The sequence below is a fragment of the Hemitrygon akajei genome, chromosome 31 (assembly GCF_048418815.1).
Source record: "Hemitrygon akajei chromosome 31, sHemAka1.3, whole genome shotgun sequence".
In the NCBI taxonomy this organism is placed as follows: domain Eukaryota; kingdom Metazoa; phylum Chordata; class Chondrichthyes; order Myliobatiformes; family Dasyatidae; genus Hemitrygon; species Hemitrygon akajei.
In genome coordinates, this window is record NC_133154.1 from 25,337,629 (window position 1) to 25,361,800 (window position 24,172).

General features: G+C 43.5%; 1 protein-coding gene across 1 annotated transcript; it reads left to right on the forward strand.

Annotated features, from left to right (window-relative positions):
- The first annotated feature begins 3,800 nt into the window (after positions 1-3,800).
- On the forward strand, positions 3,801-23,737 carry pih1d1 (PIH1 domain containing 1). Its single transcript, XM_073033604.1, is given in 11 exon segments — positions 3,801-3,816; positions 3,819-3,880; positions 4,136-4,202; positions 5,049-5,234; positions 7,133-7,194; positions 13,907-13,988; positions 16,749-16,845; positions 18,222-18,272; positions 19,058-19,148; positions 21,547-21,690; positions 22,594-23,737. Coding segments are annotated over 11 exon segments (894 nt in total). The 3' UTR covers positions 22,630-23,737.
- The last annotated feature ends 435 nt before the right edge of the window (positions 23,738-24,172 follow it).

The following is a 24,172-nucleotide window of genomic DNA, read 5'->3' on the forward strand; positions in this document are numbered from 1 at the left end:
TCCTCACACAGTCCAAAGACATACAGTAAGTTGTAGGATGTTATTTTGACATGGTGTCATTTGAGGGCTGCTTCCACATTAATGTTAGTTGTCGACACAACTGATACATTTCACTGCTTTGATGTATTGATGTATATGCAACAAATAAAAGTAATCTTTAATCTTCATTATGAGACTCTGAAAATATGAACCACAATTCCTTTCTCAGAAGTCATCTTGCATTGTACAGATGTTGGTGATGAAATTAACATTATGTTCAGTGTGGCAGCAGGGCATTTGGCTCTCTGAGGAGATAGGTATTAAAGATCAAGATCTGAAATGCAGAACAAAGCTCGTGGTCTACCGGTCATCATTAATTTCTACCCTTCTGTGCATTACTTCAGATGAATATCATCCAAACCTGCTCAGTTACAGCTTAACAAAGAAATACAATAGAATCGGTGAAAAAGTACAGCCAAAGAAAGACTGACAGGCAACCAATGCAAGAGAAGACATTGTATTTTGCAAATACAAAACAAAAACAAATATAAATATCAAGGACCTCCACCACCCAAGCCATGATGTCTCTAAGCCAAAATCATAGTTTCCTAAGCCCAGTCTGTTCATTTCTACCTCCTCAAGATCCACAAACCTGCTCACTGCCCAGGTAGGCTCCTTGTCTCTGCCTACTCCTGCCCCACTGAACTCATGTCTGCATACCTCAACTCCATTCTATGACTTCACTTGCTCTCGATCTTCTCAACAACTTCCAATTCCCCGGCCCTGACCTCACTTTCACCATGGATGTCCAGTCCTGTACATTTCTACTCCATTAAGAAACCCTTAACTCTTTCTCAACTAAAAACTCAACCAGTTTCCCTCCACCCCCGTCCTCCTCCGTCTGGCAGAACTGGTCCTTGCCCTCAACAGTTTCTCCTTCAGCTCCTCCCACTTCCTCCAAATTCAAGGGATAGCCATGGGCACCTGTATAGGCCCCAGCTATGCCTTCCTTTTTATTGGTTACAAGGAGCAGCCTGTGTTCCAAGCTTTCCTTAGTAATGCTCCCGAACTCTTTCTGCAGGGATCACTCCCTCCGTGATTCCCTTGTCCATTTGTCCTTCCCCACTAAATCTCCCTCCTGGCACATATCCCTGCAAGCAGTAGTCCATTCACCTTCTCCCTCACCTCCACAAGCACCCCAAACAATCCTTCCAGGACAGGCAATTCCTGCAATTTGCAATTCACCTGCAAATCTTTTGGAGCTGTCTACTATATCTGGTGCTGCCAATGCGGCCTCCTCTACATTGATGAAACCTGACATAAACTGGGATACCGCTTTGTTAGGCACCTCGGCTCCATCGGCAAAAAATGGAATTTCCCATTTGAATCCCTATTCCCATTTCTGTTCTGATATGTGGGTGCATAGCCTCCTCGTCTGCCATGTTGAGGCCACCCTCAGGATGGAGGAGGAACACCTTCTATTCCGTCTAGGTAGCCTCCAGCCTGAAGTCATGAATATCGATTTTTCTCCTGGTATCTTTTTTCTTTTCCACTCCCCCTTCCATCTTCTATTCCTCACTCTGGTCTCCTATCCCTTTTCCTCATCTGCCTATCACCTCCCCTGATGCCACTGCTTCTTCCCTTCCTCCCATAATCCAGTCTCCTCTCCTATCACATTCCTCCTTCCCCTGCCCTTTACCTTTCCCATTCACCTGGCTTCATCTATCCCCTTCTAGCTTGTCCTCCTTCCCCTTCCCCCCCCCGCCACTTTTTGTTCTGATATAGTCCCCCTTCCTTTCCAGTCCTGATGAGAGATTTTGGCCCAAAATGACAATTCATTTCCATAGATGCTGCCTAACCTGCTGAGTTCCTCCAGCGTTTTGTGTGTGTTGCTCTGGATTTCCAGCATCTAAAAAAACTCGTGTTTATGCTCTCTTCTCTCTGCTGCTATCAGGAAGGAGGTACAGGAACCTCAGGACCCACACTACCAGCTTCAGGAGCAGTTGTTACCCCTCAACCATCAGGCTTTTGAACCAGAGGGGATAACTTCACTCACTCCTACACTGAACTAATTCCAATCTATGGACTCATTTTCAAGGACTCGTCTCAATATTTATTGCTTATTAATTATTATCATTTAGTATTATTTCTCTTTTTATATTTGCAGTTTGTCTTTTTCACGTTGATTGTTTGTCTGTCTTTATTGTTTGCATTTTTCACTTTGCTGAATTTATTGTGTTTATTTATTTTCCTGTGAATGCCTGCAAGAAAATATATCTCAGGGTAGTATATGGTGACAATAAATTTCCTTTGAGAAAAGTAAATAAATAATACTGAGAACGTGAGACAGCAACCAGGTCACTGCAACATTGAACCATTCTAGTTATTGCTATGATTTCAAATAAAACATTACTGTTTGCTGAGCTATAGTTGATCTTTGAGTTCATCTCCCCAAGAGTTTATGAGCTGCTGCCAAGTGAGGGGTACATTCCACAGCAAAACAGAGAGATATTAAATGATGAGGCTGGAATAACTAATCAAACAGCAAAGTGAGCTATAGGCTACACATTACTATCACCTGCGGCAGTAGTGCTGTCTGTTAATTTTGTATTATATTGTAGTAGTGCAGTCACTCGAGTCGAGTATGATGTTCTCCAATGGGTCCATAGGTGGCTGTGGAGACTGATACAGGATCCACATGTTATGGTGCAGTGTGGGCAAGAGTAAGTGGTGGCTGGTTATTTTGATTGTTCAGTCTCCTTTCGCAGCTGCTGCTTTGTCTCTACGGCACAGTGGAAGTCATTCTCATGTAGTGCAACAGATTTCCTCCACTTGCACTATTACATGCAATGTCTTGTTGAATTTCTTCAGGCTGATTTTGGTGTTATCTTTGGAGTCTTTCCTTTGCCCACTAGGTACTTCCTGACCTTCCTTCAACTGGGAGTAAAAGATCTTAGAGAGATTTGAGTTAGGCATCTGGATAACACAACCTATCCATTAGAGTTGGTATTGCTTTCTCATGGTGGAGATGCTGTTCATGTTGACCTTCTCCAGTACACTGGTGTTAGTGTGTCTGTCCTGCCAGCTGATCTTAAGACTCCTTTGGAATGATCTTTGGTGGCACTGTATTGCTCCAGAGCTTTCAGGTGCCTGCTGATTGGACTCTGTAGTTCATGTTGTGATTTGTTTCGGTTGCTCCTTTTTGTTGCTATTTTGTGCATGTTTGATTGAGGCGGACTGGCTCTGCAGCTTGCAGTCAATGAACAACAGCGCTAAATTGAACTGAATATTTCCAGACTGTTTCAATTACTTTTGTGGATGATGTTTTATATTCTGTTTTTTGCCATTTGTCCTTTTATTTTGCGTGTTGTGGGTTGGATGTTTTTTCTTTGAATGGGTTCCATGGCTTCTTTGTTTTGTGGCCATGTGTGGGGAAAATGAATCTCAGGGTTGTATACTTTGATAATAAATGTACTCTGAATCTTGAATCTAGGTGGTCCATGTTTTGGCTCCATACTGTAATGTAGGAAGAATGATTGCTCTATATACCAAAAGTTTTGTTTGGATCTGCAGAGCTTCAAAGACTCTGGTCCTTAATCTTGCACTGGCTCTACTAGCACTTTACAGGCAGTGATTGATCTCTGAGATTGTATTGTATTGAGCAAAGACACAACTCTCAGTAGAAGAGTTATGCATCATGGATACAAACTAAAGCATGATTAAACTCATGTTTTTGTGTGCTTTTTCCTGAAAATGTTGATAGGCTTTGATACTCATCTGGTGATTATTGACAGTTCTTCCTGGGCTTTACAAGTTGGACCATGACAGCGACAACAGACAAAAGCTGCTGTCAGCTGAGATGCAGGACGAGGATGCACTGTATGAACAATTGCTACTCCAGGTAAGCATAGTTGTCCATCTTACGTGCTTCCTTGTGCAGAGTGCCAGCTTTAGATCACGTAAAAAAACTGCCATTGATTCTACAAGCCTGGGAATTTGAAATAGGGTAAGAATGGCAATGTAGTCTTAAAACGTAGACATGCAAGTCCAGCCCGGACAGTATATATTAAAGCCTGCGTACTGTGTAAAAGCATTCAGCAGTTCAGTATTATTTACAGAAAAGCATTTGCTTTCTGATTTTCTTTCTCCTCGATAGGCTGCAAAAGAGATGCAGAGTAAACTTCCAGCAACACAAGAATCTAAGCAGATCAGACCACAGCCAGGTAAGGATGATCAACAAATTCATAGAATTGGCATGTACACGTTATTTAACCTTCCCTTAACTTTTCTATTTGTTGGTATGGTAAAATAATCTGTTATTAATCACTGACATCTCTTTGGCAAATGGTTGTGGATTGCAGTCTCACTCAAGAGATGCACAAAAAGCTACAAGTCGCCCACCCTCCCTGACTTTTCTCATGAATGAGGAAGGTTTAAAGGACGGATAGGTGTAGAGGGATTTGGGAGGGAATTCTAGAGCTTGGAATTACGTCTGCTGTAGACTTTAGAGTCCAGAAGATGCTCATAAAAGTGATCCCTGAAATGCAAAGTTTAACATATGAGGAGTATCTGATGGCTCTAGGCTGCTTGCTGGAGTTTAGAAGAATGAGGGTGGATCTCACTGAAACCTACTGAATATTGAAAGGCCTGGATAGAGTAGACATTGAGATGATGTTTTCTATAGTGAGGGAATCTAGAACCAGAGGGCTCAACAGCAGAATACGTTCGTCCCTTTAGAAAGGAGATAAGGAGGAATTTTTGTAGCCAGAGGGTGGTGAATCTATGGACTTCTTTACAACAGATGGCTGTGGAGACCAAGTCATTGGGTATATTGACAGGTTCTTGATTAGTAAGAGCATCAAAGGTTATGGAAAGAAGGCAAGAGATTGAAAGGGATAATAAAAGAGCCATGATGGAATTGTGAAGCAGGCTCAATGGGCCAAATGGCCTGATTCTGCTCTTGTGTCTTATAGTCTTATGGTATGGTTGTAGTGGTAAAGGGAAGTCTTTTGATTCAGATGGCTTGTACTGATGGAAATTACTTTACAAAATAAATCACCTTTTCACAGGATTCTGTGTGAAGACAAAGACGAGAAGCAGCGAGAAGGTTTTCGTTAACGTTTGCAAGTCCGATGAAATCCCACCTCCTCCAGATTTGTCTGAGGAGGACTTAGTGACCTTGTTGGAATCAGAAGATCCTTCAGGATACCGGATTCCCATGAGCCTCGGTGAACCTCATGCCGAAGTTGACAACAGTAGGTATTGGTGCAACAGGACAGGCAGAAAAAGTTGATATTGAATAAACACTCTCCTCTCCTCCCAGCCTTTCAGTATGGCCACAGTCTGCAGCTCGAGGAGATCCCAGAGTCAGTCGTAGGTTTGTGCTGAGTTCAGTGTCTCCTTCAGACTAGGGCAGCATTGGACATGGAGATTATTAATTTCCTGCCCCATGGCCAATCCTGTATGGTAAGCCCAGCCAACATGCTAGTGGCAGCTATTAAAGAGGAGGAGTGTGTCAGTGTGACATGAGTCATAGAGCACTAAAGCCCAGAATCATTCTGGCTTCTTCCCCTTCCTTTCTAGTCCTGATGAAAGCTCTTTATTCTCCTCCAGTGATGCTGCATGACCTGCTGAGTCCCCCTAACATTTTGTGTGTGTAGCACAGAAGTAGGCTATTTGCACCCCGCAAACTGTGTTGAACTGTTACTCTGTCTAGTCCCATCGACCCACATCTGGACCATACCCCTACGTGCCTCTCCCATCCATTGACTTGTCCAGGCTTCACTTAAATGTTGCAGTTGAACCCACATTCACCACTTCTACTGGCAGCTTATTCCACCCTCTGAGTGAAGAAGTTCTCATTAGATTCCACTTAAAGCATTTCATCATTCACCCTTAAACCTACAGCCTCTAGTTCTAGTCTCGCCCTAACTCAGTGGAGAAAGGCTGCTTGCATTTACCCTATCTATAACCCTCATAATTTTGTAGAGCCCTATCAAATCTCCCCTCATTCTCCTACACTCCAGAGACGAAAGTCATAACCTTTTGAATCTTTCCATGTAACATCGGGGCAAAAACAAATTATTGGGAAAGAAGCAACTATGTGATATTTAAAGGCAACACCTCCCCCCCACTCTCAGCACCAGCCACATCTTCCCCTCCCCCCCCCACTCTCGGCACCAGCCACATCTTCCCCTCCCCCCCCACTCTCGGCTCCCACCACCAGCCACATCTTCCCCTCCCCCCCCCCCACTCTTGGCTCCCACCACCAGCCACATCTTCCCCTCTCCCCCATTCTCGGCTTTCTGCAGGAATCGCTCCCTACGCGACTCCCTTGTCCATTCATCCCCCCCATCCCTCCCCACGGACCTCCCTCCGGGCACTCATCCCTGCAAACGGAAGAAGTGCTACACCTGCCCCCACACTTCTTCCCTCACCACCATCCCAGGCCCCAGACAGTCCTTTCAGGTGAGGCACCACTTCACCTGCGAGTCAACTGGGGTGATATACTGTATCCGGTGCTCCCGATGTGGCCATTTATACATTGGGGAGACCCGCCGCAGACTGGGAGACCATTTCGCCGAACACCGGCGCTCGGTCCTCCAGCAGTGGCAGGATCTCCCTGTGGCCACACACTTTAATTCCGCAGACCACTCCCACTCCGACATGTCTGTCCATAGCCTCCACTACCGTCAAGATGAGGCCACACGCAGGTCGATGGAGCAATACCTTATCTCCCGCCTAGGTAGCCTCCTTCCTGCCGGCATGAACATCCAACTCACAGACCTCCGTTGATACCCCTGCCCCCCTCTTACCCCCATCCCTATCTATTATTTTAGTCTGGTTCTCTTTCTCTCTCTTTTCCCCCCTCACTATAATCTCTCCCCCCAGCCCTACCTTGCTTTCTCTTTTATTTCCCATAATTCTCCACCTTCCCCTAGCCCATTTCCCTCCAGCCTATCACTTCCTAGCTCTCTACTTTATCCCCCACTTCTTATCCCCCCTCGACCATTCCATGTTACTTCACTCCTGATGAAGGGTTTCGGCCCGAAACGTCGTTATTACCTCCTCCCATAGATGCTGTCTGGCCTGCTGAGTTCTGCCAGCATTTTGTGTTTTTTTATGTGGTATTTAAATTGTTTTTATTTTGCAGGTGATAATGGATGTACTGCATATGACATTGTCATCAATTCTAAATTTTACAACAAAATTCAGGTAGGATATAACTCACATTTCCAGTATCAAGCACTTGTTTTTCATTTTACCGATGCATGAGTAATAATTACGCCAGTGAAGCAATAGTCCAGAGGTCAATGTTCATCACAATTTGTGAATGGCCACACACAGTTCCACAGTATAACTTCCCAGAATGGAAATTTCATTGTCAATCAGGTTTGGTGTCTTGACTGCTGTGAGTGTCTGTGATTGATAATATGCACAGAATTTATACTCTGATAGGGTACACCTGTACCTAATAAATGGACCACTGAATATATGTTCATGGTCTTCAGTTGCTGTAGCCCATCCACTACAAGGTTCAACGTGTTGTGCATTCAGAGATGTTCTTCTGCACATCACTGTTGTAAGATGTGGTTATCTGAGTTACTGTCAGCTTAAATCAGTCTGGCCATTCTCCTCTGACCTCTCCTATTAACAAGGCGTTTTCACCCACAGAACTGCCATTCACTGGATTTTTTTTTGTTTGGTTTTTGCACCATTCACTGTGAACTCTAGAGACTGTTGTACATGAAAATCCCTGGAGATCAGCAGTTTCTGAGATACTCAAACCACCCTGTGTGGGACCAACAATCATTCAATGGTCAAAGTCACATTTCTTCCCCATTCTGAAGTTTGGGCTGAACAACAACTGAACCTCTTGACCATGTCAGCATGCTTTTATGAATTAAGCTGCTGCCACATGATTGGCTAATTAGATATTTGCATTAATGAGCCGGTGTACAGATTTACCTTATAAAGTGGCCATGAAGGGTATATGGGGCTGTACTTACTGCAATTTTCTGGAACAACAACTCTGCATTTATTGAGCGAAGCTGCTATTGTTTGTTTCCCCACTCTAAGTAGACAGTTTTCTAACACAAACAACGAGATCTAGGTGTCCTTGTTCATCAGTCACTGAAAGTAAGTATGCAGGTACAGCAGGCAGTGAAGAAAGCTAATGGCATGTTGGCCTTCATAACAAGGGGAGTTGAGTATAGGAGCAAAGAGGTCCTTCTGCAGTTGTACAGGGCCCTGGTGAGACAACACCTGGAGTATTGTGTGCAGTTTTGGTCTCCAAGTTTGAGGAAGGACATTCTTGCTATTGAAGGAGTGCAGCGTAGGTTCACGAGGTTAATTCCCGGGATGATGGGACTGTCATATGTTGAAAGATTGGAGCGATTGGGCTTGTATACACTGCAATTTAGAAGGATGAGAGGGGATCTGATTGAAACATGTAAGATTATTAAGGGATTGGATACGCTAGAGGCAGGAAACATGTTCCCAATGTTGGGGGAGTCCAGAACCAGAGGCCACAGTTTAAGAATAAAGGGCAGGCCATTTAGAACAGAGTTGAGGAAAAACTTTTTCACCCAGAGAGTTGTGGATCTGTGGAATGGTCTGTCTCAGAAGGCAGTGGAGGCCAATTCTCTGGATGCTTTCAAGAAAGAGTTAGATAGAGCTCTTAAAGATAGTGGTGTCAAGGGATATGGGTAGAAGGCAGGAACAGGGTCCTGACTGTGGTGATCAGCCATGATCACAGTGAATGGCAGTGCTGGCTCGAAGGACTGAATGGCCTACTGCACCTATTGTCTATTGTCCCCACCACAAACACATTGACTGTCTCAGTGTTGTCAATACTCTATATTGAAGATGGAGATTGACTGACTTGGGGTGGGAAGACTGTCTGTGTGTGGGTGGGAAGGAGGAATGGGGCTTGTTTTACTGTTGTTATGTTGATATTGTTCTGTTATTGTTGCTGCTTGTTCTGCTGAACATTGTGGTCTTCTGGCAAGATGGCGTCATTAAGTGGCGACTATTTGCACGTAGCTCCAATGGGAATCATTAAATATTCCTATTTAGGACTACAGCTGAAATCCACCCTGACACCCATAGGTACTTCAGTAAGCAACATTATTTTAAGACATTTTAAGTATCTATCGATGCTCAAAATTGACAACCCTTGGATGGTAGTCTCAGCTCATGAGTGCAGTTCCCATTTAGGAAAATTGAAAAGGGTATGGTCTACAAGTACAATTAAAACACAGAGGCTTTAGACTTCCACTCATGATTATCCTGCTGGCAAACGTCCAGTCTCTGGAAACTAAGATAGAAGACCTCAAAGCAAGATTGCTCTACTATGGGGACATCAGTGACTGCTGTGCACTTTGCTTTATGGAAACGTGGTTCACACCAGCAATTTCGGACACAGCACTGCAGCTCAGTGGCTTCACTATTTGCAAAGACAAGACAATTCAGTCTTTTAAAGGCAGAGGAGGCAGAGTATACTTTATGAATAACTCATCGTGGTGCAGATCTGTCTCAATCCTGCTCACCTGACCTGGAACATATAGTGGTCAAATGTCGTCCATTTATCTGCCGAGGGAGTTTTCTGCCATCATCCTGGTAGCAGTGTACATTCCACTTCAGGCCCACGTCAGACAGGCACTGAAGGAGTTCAACAATGTAATCAGCAGGCATGAAACTGCGCATCCTGAAGCCATTCCTATCGTGGGAGATTTCAACTGGGCCAGCGTGAAGAAATCTCTGTACATCTACCACCAGCATATCACCCGTGGAACCAAAAGGAGCCAACACTCTGGACTACTGTTATATCATCATCAAGAATGCTTACTGTGCCATCCTGCGCTCACACTTTGGAAAGTCCACTCACCTGTCTGTACTTCTACTCCCAGCGCATAGGTAGAGACTAATGACCGCAGCACCAGTGATGAGGACCAAGAAGGTATGGTTAAGGAAGGCGAAGGAGCACTTACAGGACTGCTTTGAGTCACTAGACTGGACGGTATTCAGGAATTCATCTTCGAGTGAATGAATATGCCACAGTTGTCACTGACTTCATCAATACCTATGTAGATTATTGTGTGCATTCAAGAACATACCAGAATACCCAAACCAAAAGCCATGAATAAACCAGGAGATTCTTATTCTTATTTCCACTTGGCATGACTAACTTATTATTATTTAATTATTTATGGTTTTGTATTGCTATATTTCTTCACTATTCTTGGTTGGTGTGGCTGTAATGAAACCCAATTTCCCTCAGGATCAATAATGTATGTCTGTCTGTCTGTCTGATTCATAGTTTGCTGATGGATAGACCTGTAGTGATCCAGAACTATACAAAAGTCCAGGATTAAAACCTACTATTTTAATTCTATTGTAAGGGTGAAGAAACAATTGCAGTTGAGGTTAGTGATGGAATTGGATGTGCGTCAGCTCTGGTAGGGTTTGCAGGCCATTACTTCCCACAAAGCGAAACCTATCCTATTTTGCAGGTTCTGAAAGGGAGAATAAAGCTACACCTCTGACAAATCTGGTGACCCTGTGATCTCGCTTGGAGGCTGACGTCAGAGCATCATTCAAGAGGGTGAACCTTTAAAGAGTGCCAGGCTCTGATGATGTTCCTGGTAGGCTCTGAAAACATGCGCCAACCAATCATTGGGAATGTTCAAGGACATCTTCAATCTCTCACTGCTGCAGTCAGAGCTTCCCACTTGCTTCAAAAGGGCAACAATCATATCAGTACCCTAGAAGAGCAGGGAGAGCTGCTTCAACGACTATTGCCCTGTGGCACTCACATCTACAGTGATGAAGTGCTTTGAGAGGTTGTTCAACTGCAATTTGGCAATTTCCACAATAGGTCTACAGCGGATGCAACCTTGTGGGATCTTCACTTGGCCTTGGATCACCTGGACAATAGTAATACTTACATAAGACTCAAAACTTCAAAGATCTAAAGTATGCATGCAGAATACAGCTCTGAGATTTGTCTTCTCCAGCTATCCATAAAATACAGAAAACCTTAGAAGTTGTTGAAAGAACAGACATCAATTCCACCCCCCCCACATAAAAAACAAAACAAAAGCTTGCAATCCCCCCAAACCACCCCCCACCCCTGCACAAAAACTATCAGATCACCCACATGGAGAAACAACAGGAACATCAAACCCAAAGCCCCCCAGCCTGCCAATCGGCAACAAGAAAGAATGGGCGAGAACTCCAAAAAAATAGAACTGAAAGAGGCCAACGTGAACTACTGTTGGTGTGAACTACAGTCCAATCCATAAATCTCAGAATTTTGATAACATCACCAAGAACAGCGGCCCCTCCGAGGTTGCTGTTGATTGACTACAGTTCAGTGTTCAACGCAATCATACCCTCAGTTCTAATCAACAAACTCCAAAACCTGGACCTCTATACCTCTCCCTGAAACTGGTTCCTTGACTTCCTCACCCAGGAGACCACAGTCCGTGCAGATCAGGAATAACATCTCCTCGCTGACATCAACGCTGGCGCACTTGAAGGATGTGTGTTTAGTCCACTGCTCTACTCTCTGTACACCCACATTTGTCTGCCTAGGCATAGCTCAAACACCATCTATAAATGTTACGATGACACAACTATTGTTGGCAGAATTTGAAATACTGATGAGGAGGCGTACAGGAGCGAGTTGATTGGTGTCGCAGCAACAACCCTACGCTTAACGTCAGTAAGAGCAAGGAGATAATTGTGAACTTGAAGGGGAAGTTTTGAGGGAACACACATCAGTCCTCATTAAAGGGGTCAGAAATGGAAAGGGTGAGCAGTTTCAAGTTCCTGGATGTCAACATCTCTGAGGATCTATCTTGGGCCCTACATATTGATGTAATTACAAAGAAGGCATTACAGGGGCTCTGCTTCATTAGGAGCTTGAGGAGAATTGGTATGTCACCAAAGATGCTCGCAAATGTCTACAGATGTACCGTGAAGAGCATTCTAACTGGCTGCATCACCCTCTGGCATGGAGGGGCCACTGCAGAGGATTGGAAAAAGCTGCAGGAAGTTGTAAACCCAACCAGCTCCATCATAGGCACTAGCCTCCCCAGAATCTGGACGCCTTCAAAGAGGATGTTTCAAAAAGGTGGCATCCATCATTAAGCACCACCATTATCCAGGACATGCCATTGTTTCATTGCTCCCATCAATGAGGAGGTACAGGAGCCTGAAGACACACACTCAATTTACACACATCTAAAAGAAAACCTCCTGCACCAAACGGCAATTAAGCTGGCTAACTTAAAGCTCAGTGTTTGAATGCACTAGAGTGCTGTAATTTAATTAAGATTCATAATTGCTTATTTTAGACCATAAGATATAGGAGCAGAATTTGGCCATTTGGCCCATTGAGTCTGCTGCACTATTTCATCATGGCTGATCCATTTTTTCTCCCATCCCCAATCTGCCTTCCCCCCCTATCCCTTCCTGCCCTGGCTAATGAAGAATCTATCAACCTCTGCCTTAAATATACATAAAGTCTTAGCCTTTACAGCTGCCTGTGGCAACAAATTCCACAGGTTCACCACTCTCTGATAAAGAGATTCCTCCTCATCTCTGTTCTAAAAGGACAGCCCTCTATTCTGAGGCTACGTCCTCTGGTCTTAGACTCTCACTCCATAGAAAACATCCTCTCCACATCCGCTCTATCAAGGACTTTAACTATTCAGTAGGTTTAAATAGCCTATATTCATAGACTGATTGTATACAAAAGTTAATGCAAAATACTGGAGATGACGCTGACAGATTAACGCTAATGTATCTTTATAGCCAAACAGTACATTGCACATGCAGTACCCTTGTCATTGTGATCCAATTTACTATCAGCAAAGCCAGTAGTATTGAAAATGGTGCAATCACAAGAGTTTAGATGTTAGTCTTTGTAGTTAACCAGTCTGTTTCATCAGTGCAGTGTATCTTTCAGATAACATGGTAAATCCCGTTGTTGCACGTTGTAACCTTTATCACTGCAGGCTCTGACAGGGTTTTTTGTACTTGCCTAGTGTCCTATGTGGATGATGCAGTTCGCTATGAAGTTATTAATTATGGGAGTTATCAAGGCACATATTTACTTTGACTAGTTTTAGATTTAGATTTATTTATCACATGTACATTGAAACAGTCAATGAAATGTGTTGTTTGCATTAACAATCAACACACCCAACGATGTGCTGGGGGGGGGGGGTAACCCACAAGTGTTGTCACACATTCAATGGTTTGGGCCTTGTTCTCAGTGGGCATTATTCATCTGCGCGCCCACTGTGCTTGGCAGAACAACACAAAACACAACAGGGAACAAAACAACAGCAAAAAAAGACCCTAACCTCCCACCCACACATGAAGACGGTCTTCCAACTCCAAGCCTCCAATCTCCAGACTTTTGCCATTGGGCTTTGACCTCCAGAATTACAATCGACCTTCAGTATCAAACCCCAGACTGGCCAATGACAGGACCTCGAACTCTGGGCTCACCAACTCACTAGACCCACTTGCCCCCTGCTCACATGGATCTTTCATAAATGTCAAGACATTCCAACATCCTTGATAACTGTTGGAATACTTCAGAAGTATGCCATTGTAGTTTCAAATGATCTTCAAATGACCTGTTCTCTCGGTTAAAGATCACATAGCTTAAATTCTGCAGAACTCATCTTGTGTTCTCAACCCAAACCAACACATTATCTGGCTTTAATCACATTGCGCTTTGTAAGAAACTGTTGTGTGCAAAGTAGCTGTCATGTTTCTATGTTGTAAGTTCTCTTTTCATAGTAAAGTGCACTAGGTGTCCTGGGTTCTTGAAAAGCATTATATAAATGCAAGTCTTTTAATGTAGGGCAAGAAATTTAATATTAATTTTTTATATTTTTTCATACAGAACAATAAACTCTTCATGGAATTCTTTATTACTATTGGGTTTGAAGGATTAGAAAACAAGTATAATTTGGAGCTTTCCAGAGGTAGGAATTTTTAGATTGTCCTCAAGTTTTTTAAGATTTCTTGCTGGACTAAGCTTTTAAATAAACCATTACTTGCTGATCCACTTCTTGGAGCCTCCTAACCAAAGTGTGACATTCCTCAGCGCATTTAATGATTTTTTTTCCCAGAAGAATAAACTTCATTCATGAATGTATGGTACGTTCATTCATTCAAGGTAAAACTATTATCAAGGAACATGCATGTCACCATATACTACCTTGAGATTAATTTTCTTGCAGGCATTTACAGGAATATAAAGAAATACAATAGAATTTATGAAAAACTACTTAAAGACTGACAAATAACCAATGTGCAAAAGAAGACAAATTGTGTGAATAATAAAAATTAAATTTAAAAAAATTGAGAACATGATTGTAGAGTCTTTGAAAATGAGTCTTTAGGTTGTGTTCAGAGTTTAGGTGAGTAAAGTTATCCACACTGGTTCAGAAGTCTGATAGTTGTAAGGTAATAACTGTTCCTGAATCTGGTGCTGTGTGACCTAAGGCTCCTGTTCCTCCTGCACAATGGTAGTAGTGAGAAGAGAGCATGGCCTGAATGATTGTTATTCACAGCACATGATATATTACCCCTTCCCCCCACCCCCGATGTCTCTCCTCCTTCCCTTTCTTCCATGACCCACTCTCTTGCAAGGAATCTTTATCCCACCATCTTCCTCATTAAGACCTTGCACCTTATTGTCTACTTACACTGCGCTTTCTCTATAACTGAAACAATCTCCACGCTGTTATTGTTTACTCTTACGCCGATCCATATAAACAGTATGTGTGGCGAGTTTTTCACCATACCTTGATACAGTCGGCCCTCCTTAGCCTCGGATTCCGTATGTGCGGATTCAACCAACCGCGGATCGGGAAAACCCAGAAGTTCTCTCTCCAGCACTCATTGCTTGAGCATGTACAGGCTATTTTTTCTTGTCATTATTCCCTAAACAATACAGTATAACAACTATTTACATAACATTTACATTGTATTAGGTATTATAAGTAATCTAGAAAAGATTTAAAAGTACAGGCAGTCCCCAGGTTATGAATGAATTCCATTCCTGAGTCCGTCTTTAAGTCGGATTTGAAATCAGACCAAGTACATCCGATATTATTTAGCGTCAGTTAGTCAAACGTTTTTCTTAGTATATAGTACATATTTTACCTTTCTATGCATATAAAACACTTAAGAAACATACGTATTTCAATAATTAAACCACTGCGTTGCTTAGTAATAATTGTGGTTTTCATCGGGGCAGGGCCTTTCACATGCTCCATTAAAATTGTTCCGATCGTTGACCGACTGTAGCCTAACACTTTTCCAATGACTGATGGTGTTTCACCTCTTTCTAATCGCTTTATTACTTACACCTTCTTTTCAATCGCAATCGTGATTATTTTTGTGAAAAGAAACACTGTGGATTCAGAGCTGCGCCGCCAAGTCCTAATGTCCACTGCACGGAACATGTTAAATAAAGTCCGGGGTCCCGCCGGTTCCTAAAGACCACCGCACTGATACATGTTAAATAAGGGACTGAACATCCGCGAATTTTGGTCTCCGCGGGGGGTCCTGGAACCAATCCCCCGCGGATAAGGAGGGCCGACTGTACATGGGACAATGATAAGCAATTTTTTCAATTTGTGCTCTAAGATGTTCTGCACAAACTTTTCAATGAGATACATGTGGCTACGGTACAGCCCAACTGATTGGAATGTCCTGCAGCATGGGGATCAGACCCAGTCTTTGTAACACGTAGTGGTTAGAACATCAATAGATATTGACACCTAAATGCTTGCATATCCAGGGTTTACACACAACTTCATGCAGCCATCAAAATGGGTAAATTTTCTCTACCATCTCTTCTCCGCCTTTATCTAGAGATGAAGATGCAAGTCATCTTAAATCTTTTCTGAAATCACCCTAGGTTGAAATGGTTCCATTTAATATCAGAGAATGTATATGGTATACAACCTGAAATTCTTTCTCTTTGCAGACGTCCTCGAGACAGAAGAAAAACCCCAGAGAATGAATGACAGAAAAATTTTAGAGCCCCTAAGCCCCCCCCACGCACAAGCAACAGCAAAGCATCAGCCCTCCTCTCTCCCCCCTCCCCCCACTTATTCCAGCAGGAAGCATCAGCCCCCCCCTCACCACCAGCATGCAAGCAATCACAAAGCTTGCTTGCATGCTGGTGAGACCATGATCTAACCCAGCACTTTGACATGCCATAAGCTCTCTCTCTCTCTCTCTCTCTCTCTCTCTCACTCCCTCTCTCTCTCCCTCCCCCCCCCCCCTCTCTCTCTCTCTCTCTCTCTCTTTTTTTCTCTCTCTCCCCCCCCCCCCCCACCAGGTCAAAGAAAGAAACAATTGCACACTGCTGCACACAACACTGGAATTATCAGGGCTATCTTATTTCTTCTGGCTGAACTCCAATATTCCAGTTTGGGTTGTACAGCAGTGTAACTATTAGTGCCAGTTCCCGGCGCTGTCCATAAGGTATTTGTATGTTCTCTCCGTGACCACGTGAGTTTCCTCCCTCGTTCCAAAGATATATGAGCTAGTAGATTAATTGGTCACGTGTAATAGGATGGTGCAGGGTCATTGGCCTAAAGAGCCTGTTACTGTGCTGTATTTATAAATTAAAAAAATACAAGTTCCCATATCTGGGTCTAAACTCCAGTGATAAAAGGTGTTCCCTCTATGTTATTGCAGTCAGTAACAATTTTGTTCCTTCCTAGAATGGCGAATGTTGAAAAACAGGAAATTTCTGGGATCTGTAGCAGAACAGAACATTAGAACAAAATCAAAACCTATCATCCAGGAACTGAAATCCAGGTAATGCACAAAGAAAATAAAACTCATCTTAAGCAGCATCTTTCACATCTTTAGTAAATTTATGGTAGTATGGATTTATTAAATAGCGCAATGCAGTAAAACTCCATTAATCTTCAAGTTTGTGATGCTGTACTGACAGATTTTCTGGACTCAATTCCCTTTTCATATTCAGGATCAAGTTGATTACCACTGATTTATATAACACAATATTTATTAATAAACCTCACCTTTTTTAAGAAGTTATGCAATAGTATAATAAATTCCTGCTGCTGTCTGTAAGGAGTTTGTACTTTCTCCCTGAGACTGTGTGGGTTTCCTCTGGGTACTCTGGTTTCCTTCCACAATCCAAAGATATACAGGTTGGGGTTAACAAGTTGTGGACATGCTATGTTCACATAGAGGCATGGCAACACTTGCAGGCTGCCCCCAGGGCATCTCAGACCGTGTATCATTGACGCAAATGATGCATTTCACTCTATATTGTAGGGTCATAGAACACTACAGCACAGAAGCATCTAGTCTGTGCCAAACTATTGATCTGCCTGGTTCCATTGACCTGCACCCAGACCATCGTCCTCCATACCTCTCCTATCCATGTACTTATCCAAATTTCTCTTAAATGTTGAAATCGAATCCTTCATCCTCCACTTCCACTGGCAGCTCATTCCACCCTCTGAGTGAAAAATTTCCCCTTGTGTTCCCCTGAAATGTTTCACCTTTCACCCTTAACCCATGACCTCTAGTCATCACCCAGCCTCAGCTTGCATTTATAACCCTCATAATTTTGTATACCCCTATCAAATCTCCCTTCATTCTTCTACACTCTATGGAATAAAGTCCTAACAAACTTAATCTTTCCCTATAATTCAGGTCAAGTCCTAGCAACATTCTTGTATGTTTTGATGTGCATGTGAAAAACAAAGCTAATCTTTATCTTTAAATTTTCCAGCAAGCCTGGTGTGCTTTAGGGAGTGTGAGATCAGGGACCAGCGTGTCAAGGAGTATCGAAAGGAGCCTGTGTCATGGGGATGGTGGAGATGTGAACGGGGGCCTTTTATTTTAAAGGGAATTTGGGAATCAGCACTAGATGCCAAATTACCAAGATTTCCAAACGATCACTTAGCAGATTATTGGAGTTTTACCATTCTGTGCAAATGATAAAAGTATAGGAGAAACCTCTTGTCATTGGTTCTTTCCTACCTCCCCCTTTCCCCATGACCTGATAGCATACAGAGAAAAGGAATAGCTGGAGGTGAGGTTGTACAACTGCTGCACATTCTGTTTTTTATATGAAGATTAAGCTATTTTAAAAATGTTGCATCAAATCCAACACTGTGTAATCACTAAACACCAATCATCCTATTTTACTTCACCAGCACCCAGTCCCTAGAAAGTGACACAAAGCCTCTTGTATCAGAAGTAGAAAGGTAAGGGTGCTTTATGTTTCTTCTGAGTAGGAGATGGTGATTACTAGTCAGGTGAACAGCCACCTACAGTTCCAGCAACCTGGGTTCAGTCCTGAGCTCATGTGAAGCCTGTGTGGAGTTTGCACGTTCTCCCTCTGACTGCATGAGTTTCCCTCAAAATGCCCCAGGGTGGTTGATGTTCAGTACAGACAGGAGGTGCTGAAGGGCCTGTTTCGGTGCTGTGGGTCTCTACACTAGAACCGTGTATGTGAAGTACCCCATGGTAGCAGATTCTCAATTCAGCCAGGCCTGGGGATTTGCTTTCATGCACACGCAGTTAGAATGTTTGTGAGGAACACACACAAAGTGCTGAAGGAACTCAGCAGGTCAGGCAGCATCTGTGGAGTGGGAATAAGTGTTTCGAGCTGAGATCCTTCATCGGAACTGGAAAGGAAGAAGGCAGAAGCCAGAATAAGAAGATGGGGGGGGGGGGGGGGAGGAGATAAATGCATAGGGAAGGGTGATGAAGTGAAAAGCTGAGAGATGAAAGGTGGGAACGCTAAAGGCTGCTGAAGAAGGAATCTGATAGGAGAGGAGAGTGGACCATAGAAGAGAGGGAAGGAGGAGGGGCACTAGCGGGAGGAGGTGGGCAGGTGAGGAGAAGAGAAAGTGTGAGAGGGGAGTCAGAATGTGGAAAGGGAAAAGAGAAGGAGGGAGAGAAATTACAGAAGTAAGAAAAATCAATGTTCCTGTGAGGAATGTGTGTTGTTATATGACTATTAACTAAATTCTCTCTATTCTGGCAGCACTTGTGTGGAACCGGAATATACAATAGTGGCTGAGCCCGCAAACCAGCACCCCAGCTTTCTGGTAGCAAACGTTTCCTTGCCAAAAGTGGTTAGTATTAGATTTCCTGATTGTTGTGTTTTTGAGATGGCAAGGAATTCTCTGACACTTCACAGCCAAGATTAAGCAGTTAAGAGTAAGGATAATAATTATTTAAATCAATTTGTAACCAGATTTAATGGTGAAAAGGCCAGTTCTGCATAGAATATTAAATCATAAGACATGGGAGCAGAATTAGGCCATTTGGCCCATCGTGTCTGCTCTACATAAAACTCCTGTATCAGATTAGTGATAAATAAGACATTCTGCAGATGCTGGAAATCCAGAGCAACACACACAAAATGCTGGAGGAACTCAGCAGGTCAGGCAGCATCTATGCAGAGGAATAAACAGTTGAAATTTTGGGTTTAAACCCTTCGTCAGGACCCTTGATGAAGGGTCTTGGCCCGAAACGCCGGCTTGTGTATTCATTAGTTTAATGATGTGTTTTTATTAAGTCCAAGAACATCTCTGAGTCTGAAACTTGTAGTTCAGGTCTGCACCACAGTTTAACTGATCAGGGCAGATGCTCTACTGCAGTGTTGAGGGAGTGCTGTATTATCAGAGATACTGGGGTTCAAAGACATAGAACACTACAGCACAAAAACAGGCTTTTCAGCCCAGTCTACACTGCCTGATCCCATCAACTAGCACCTCAACCATAGCCCTCCATACCCCTCCCATCCATGTACGTTTCCAGATTTCTCTTAAATGTTCCTCTGGCTGCCCGTTCCACACTCACACCATCCTCTGAGGGAAGAAGTTCTCCCTTAGGTTCTCCTTTATATTTCACTTTTCAACCTTAATGGATGACCCCTAGTAACACACGCAAAATGTTAGGGGGGCTCAGCAGGTCAGGCAGCATCGATGGAAAAGAGTAAACAGTTGACGTTTTGGGCCGAGACCCTTCTTCAGGACCCGTAGTTCTAGTCTCGCCCAGCCTCAGTGGAAAAATCCTGCTTGCATTTACCCTTTCATTATTTTTCCACAAGCCTGTTCCCCTCATCCAGCCTGAACCGCTCTTTTATCCATTTTGTCATTCAGTTTCTCCTGGGTCATTGACTCACAGCTCTGCGACCCGGGTTCAATCCTGACTTCCCGTGGAGTTTTCATGTTCTCCCTGTTTAAAGAATGGGTTTTCTCCCAAGCTGTTTGTTTGGTTAGTCTGTAGGTTTTCTCCAGTGTGTGGGGTGCGGAGAGATGACATGTTCGTGAGTGGGTGAAAGACCTGTTTCTGTGCTGTGTGACTCTGACTCCTGATCTTCACCCTTCCACATCATTCTGCAGAGCTATAGAGTACTTTGCGTAGTGGTTACCGTAACACATTACAGCGCCAGCGACCGGGGTTCATTTCCATCCGTTGTCTGGAAGGAGTTTGTACGTTCTTTCCGTGACCGGATGAGTTTTCTCTGAGTGCTCCGGTTTCCTCCCACAGTCCAAAGGTATACAGCTTAATTAGTCACATGGATGTAAAGGGAGGTGTAAGCCTTTTGGTCCAAAAGAGTCTGTTAAAGTGCTCTATCTCTAAATAAAATAAATAAATGGAGCAGAGAGTCGGGCCCTCAGGCCCACCATATCCATGCCAACTGTTGAGTACTATCTGTACCAACCACATTCACCATCACATGGACCATAGGCTCTGGATGGTTCACTGATTCAAGTGCTCAACTGAATCCTTCTTTAATGTGGGAGGATCTGTCTGTACCACCCCTGGATCTCCCTGCGTTCCCCACCCCGCGGGTCTCCCTACCCCCCCCACCCCGCTGATCTCCCTGCCCTCCACCCCCATACCGCGGGTCTCCCTGCCATCACCCCCCCACGGGTCTCCCTCCTCCCCCACCCCGCGGGTCTCCCCTACCCTCCTCCCATAGGTCTCTCTGTCCTTGTTTACTTAGTGCTACAGTGTGGAATAGCCCCTCTGGCCTTTCGAGCCATGCCGCCCAGCAACCCATCAATTTAACCCAAGCCTAATCATGAGGCAATTTACAATGACCAATTAACCCACTATCCGGTATATCTTTGGAGTGCAGGGAGAAAACGGAGCACCCACACACACACGGGAAGGAACATACAAACTTGCTTACAGAGGACACCAGAATTGAACTCTGAGTTCCCCACGCCCTGAGCTGTAATAATGCCAAGCTAACCACTGTTACTGTGATGCCCCACAGGGCTTTCTGCCCTCTTCCCCACAGGCCTTTCTCTTCCCCAATTTCTCTGTAATGATGAAGTTTTGTTTTAATCACAAACTGTTCCCAGTGCTGAAAGGTTGGTTCTGTAAACTTCTCAGCAGTTCTTCATCAGATAGGGACAAATTGGATTGCTTTCCCAAAGCATGACCACAGACCCTACAAGCAAAATGATTCAGTGTTGTGCAATTCTGTAACTTTAAGCTCTCTCTGTGCGACAGGATTCAGCAGGATCATTGCTGCTTGACCTGGGGGAGGACCGGATCGTATTGTGGGCTAGGCCAGAGCTTTATCACCTCGACATTTACATCCCCTACAACATAGTCCCAGAGGAAAGTTGCTCTCAGTTCAACAGAAATACCAGGGTAAGTAAAGTCTATTGCTTGGGCAGTGTGCCACCCTGGCAGTCAATTGATTGTAACACACACAAAGGACATGAGATAGCCATCAAAATACAACCTAGGTTTAAACTACAGAAGCAAGAAACAGCACAGACATGAGCAAGAGATGGCAATGGTTAAGCGAGATTCATTCTCTTTTCCTGGGTGTCTGCTTCCAAAGTACAGCTGCTAGCAGAGAGGCAAACACTACTGGGCAGAAGTGAACTGTTCCTCCTGATTTACAGTTTATGGCACAATTTACAAGAAGAGAAAGGCACAAAGGTCCACTCTGGAGTGATGATAATTGGTTTATTATTGTCTTGTGAAAAGCTTTTGTTTTATGTGCCAACCATCCAGATCATTCCATGCACCAAGTACATTGGTTATTACAAAATGAAAGGCCTAAATATAGTGGATACGGCGAGGATGTGTTCAATAGCGGGGGAGTCTAGGACCAGAGGGCACAGATTCAGAACAGAAGGATGTCCCTTTGGAACAGAAATGAGGAGGAATTTCTTTAGCAAGAGGGTGGTAGATCTGTGGAATTCATTGCCACATACAGCTATGGATGGTACTTTCTTGATTAGGGTATCAAAGGTTACAGGGAAAAGGAAAGAGTGGAGTTGATTGGGATAATAAATCAGCAGACTCAATGGGCTGAATGGCCTAATTCTGCTCTTATATTTTATAGTCTTATGAAAACAGTACTGGAATGTAGAATATGATTTTACAGTTACAGAGAAAGTGCAGGGGCCACAACGAGGTAGACAGCGTTATTAACTTCATCTTTATCATGTAAGAGGTTTGTTTCAAGAGACTACTAACAACATAGGCAGTGTGTGCAGCAGCAGAGTGGAAATATTCTAATTTCTCTACCATTCTTGGCAGGTTCTGACTATAACGATGCCCGTGCAGTCAGCATAATACTGAATGCTTCCAGGAACCAACGAGACTAATGAAGAGCAGACAACTAGGACTTCCTTCCATCCCTGAGTGTTCGCTTTGAACGTGTCACTTTTCTGTACAATACATGCCATTCATTACTATTTTCACAATGTAGTAATTGTGTTTTCAAATTAGTTTCGATCAGATCGATTTGAGTTATTGCTCTTTATTTCACCATTATCCCAAGTTACGACCACAGACCACCAGCTGGTGTGTGGCCAGGTTGCCACTACATACGTATACAGAAGATATTAACAGTCAAAGCTGCTCGGCTACTTCACAGCAGAGGGCTGGTTGGCTATGCTCAGTACAATCTTATTGCAATCACAATAAGTGATTCAGAGGCAGCATGTTGGCTAATTGTACAAATGCACAGTGGACACATCTACCTTTGTGGCAAGGACATGGTTTTAAGTTGGGCCTGTTTACTGGAGTCCTACATTTTGATAAAAATCGCATATAAAACTTTTTCTTTTCAAATACAATCAGAGCCACTTTATTAGGTATATCTGTACATCTGCTCATGAATGCAAATATCTAATCAGCCAGTCATGTGGCAATAACTCAGTGCATAAAAGCATGTAGACACAGTCAGGAGGTTCAGTTGTTGTTCAGACCGAACAGCAGAATGGGGGAAAAATGTGATCTCAGTGACATTGACCATGGAGTGATTATTAGTGCCAGTTTGAGTATCTCAGAAACTGCTGATCTCCTGGGACTTACACACAACAGCCTTTAGTGTTTACAGAGAATGAGAAAAATCAAAAAACATCCAGTGAGAGAGAGTTCTGTGTGTTAGTGAGAGATGCCAAAGGAGAATGACAGAATGGTTAAAGCTGACAGGAAGGAAACAGTAATTCGAGCAACCACGTGCTACAACAGTGGTGTGTAGAAGAGCATTTCTCAATGCACAACACATTGAAGTGGATGGGCTACAGCAGCAGAAGACCACAGACGGTAACTAATAAAGTGGTCACTGAGTGTACAGTGAGAGCTGCTAGATGCCTATCTGTAGTTTAAATATTATTTATAGCATTCATTTTTTTCTAGTAGCTGGTGAAGAATTAAAGAATGGTTTATCGTTCAACCAATTTGTTTTGTCAATCAATCTAATGGGCAAGTAAAAGTCTGAGCAAGTTTGTCAAAGTACCCTGTTTTCACCCAACCTTCTTTGAGACTTGCTGTCTCTAAATAAAGGCGTTATGTAAACTGGTGGAGACGAGAGGGACTGCAGATGCCAGAATCTAGAGCAACGCGCAGATGCCAGAATCTAGAGCAACGCACAGATGCTGCAGAAATTCAGCAGGTCAGGCTCAAATCAAGCCCCGTAACCTTGATCTAAACATTCAAGATTCAAGTTTATTTGTCATGTGTATATCAAACAGTGAAATACCTCGTTTGCGTTAGCACACAAAGGTGTGCTCGGGGCAGCCGACAAGTATCCACATGCATAGCAGTGCCAGCATAGCATGCGGGGTAATGCTTGGCAGAACAACACAGAACACAACAACAGCAAAAACAA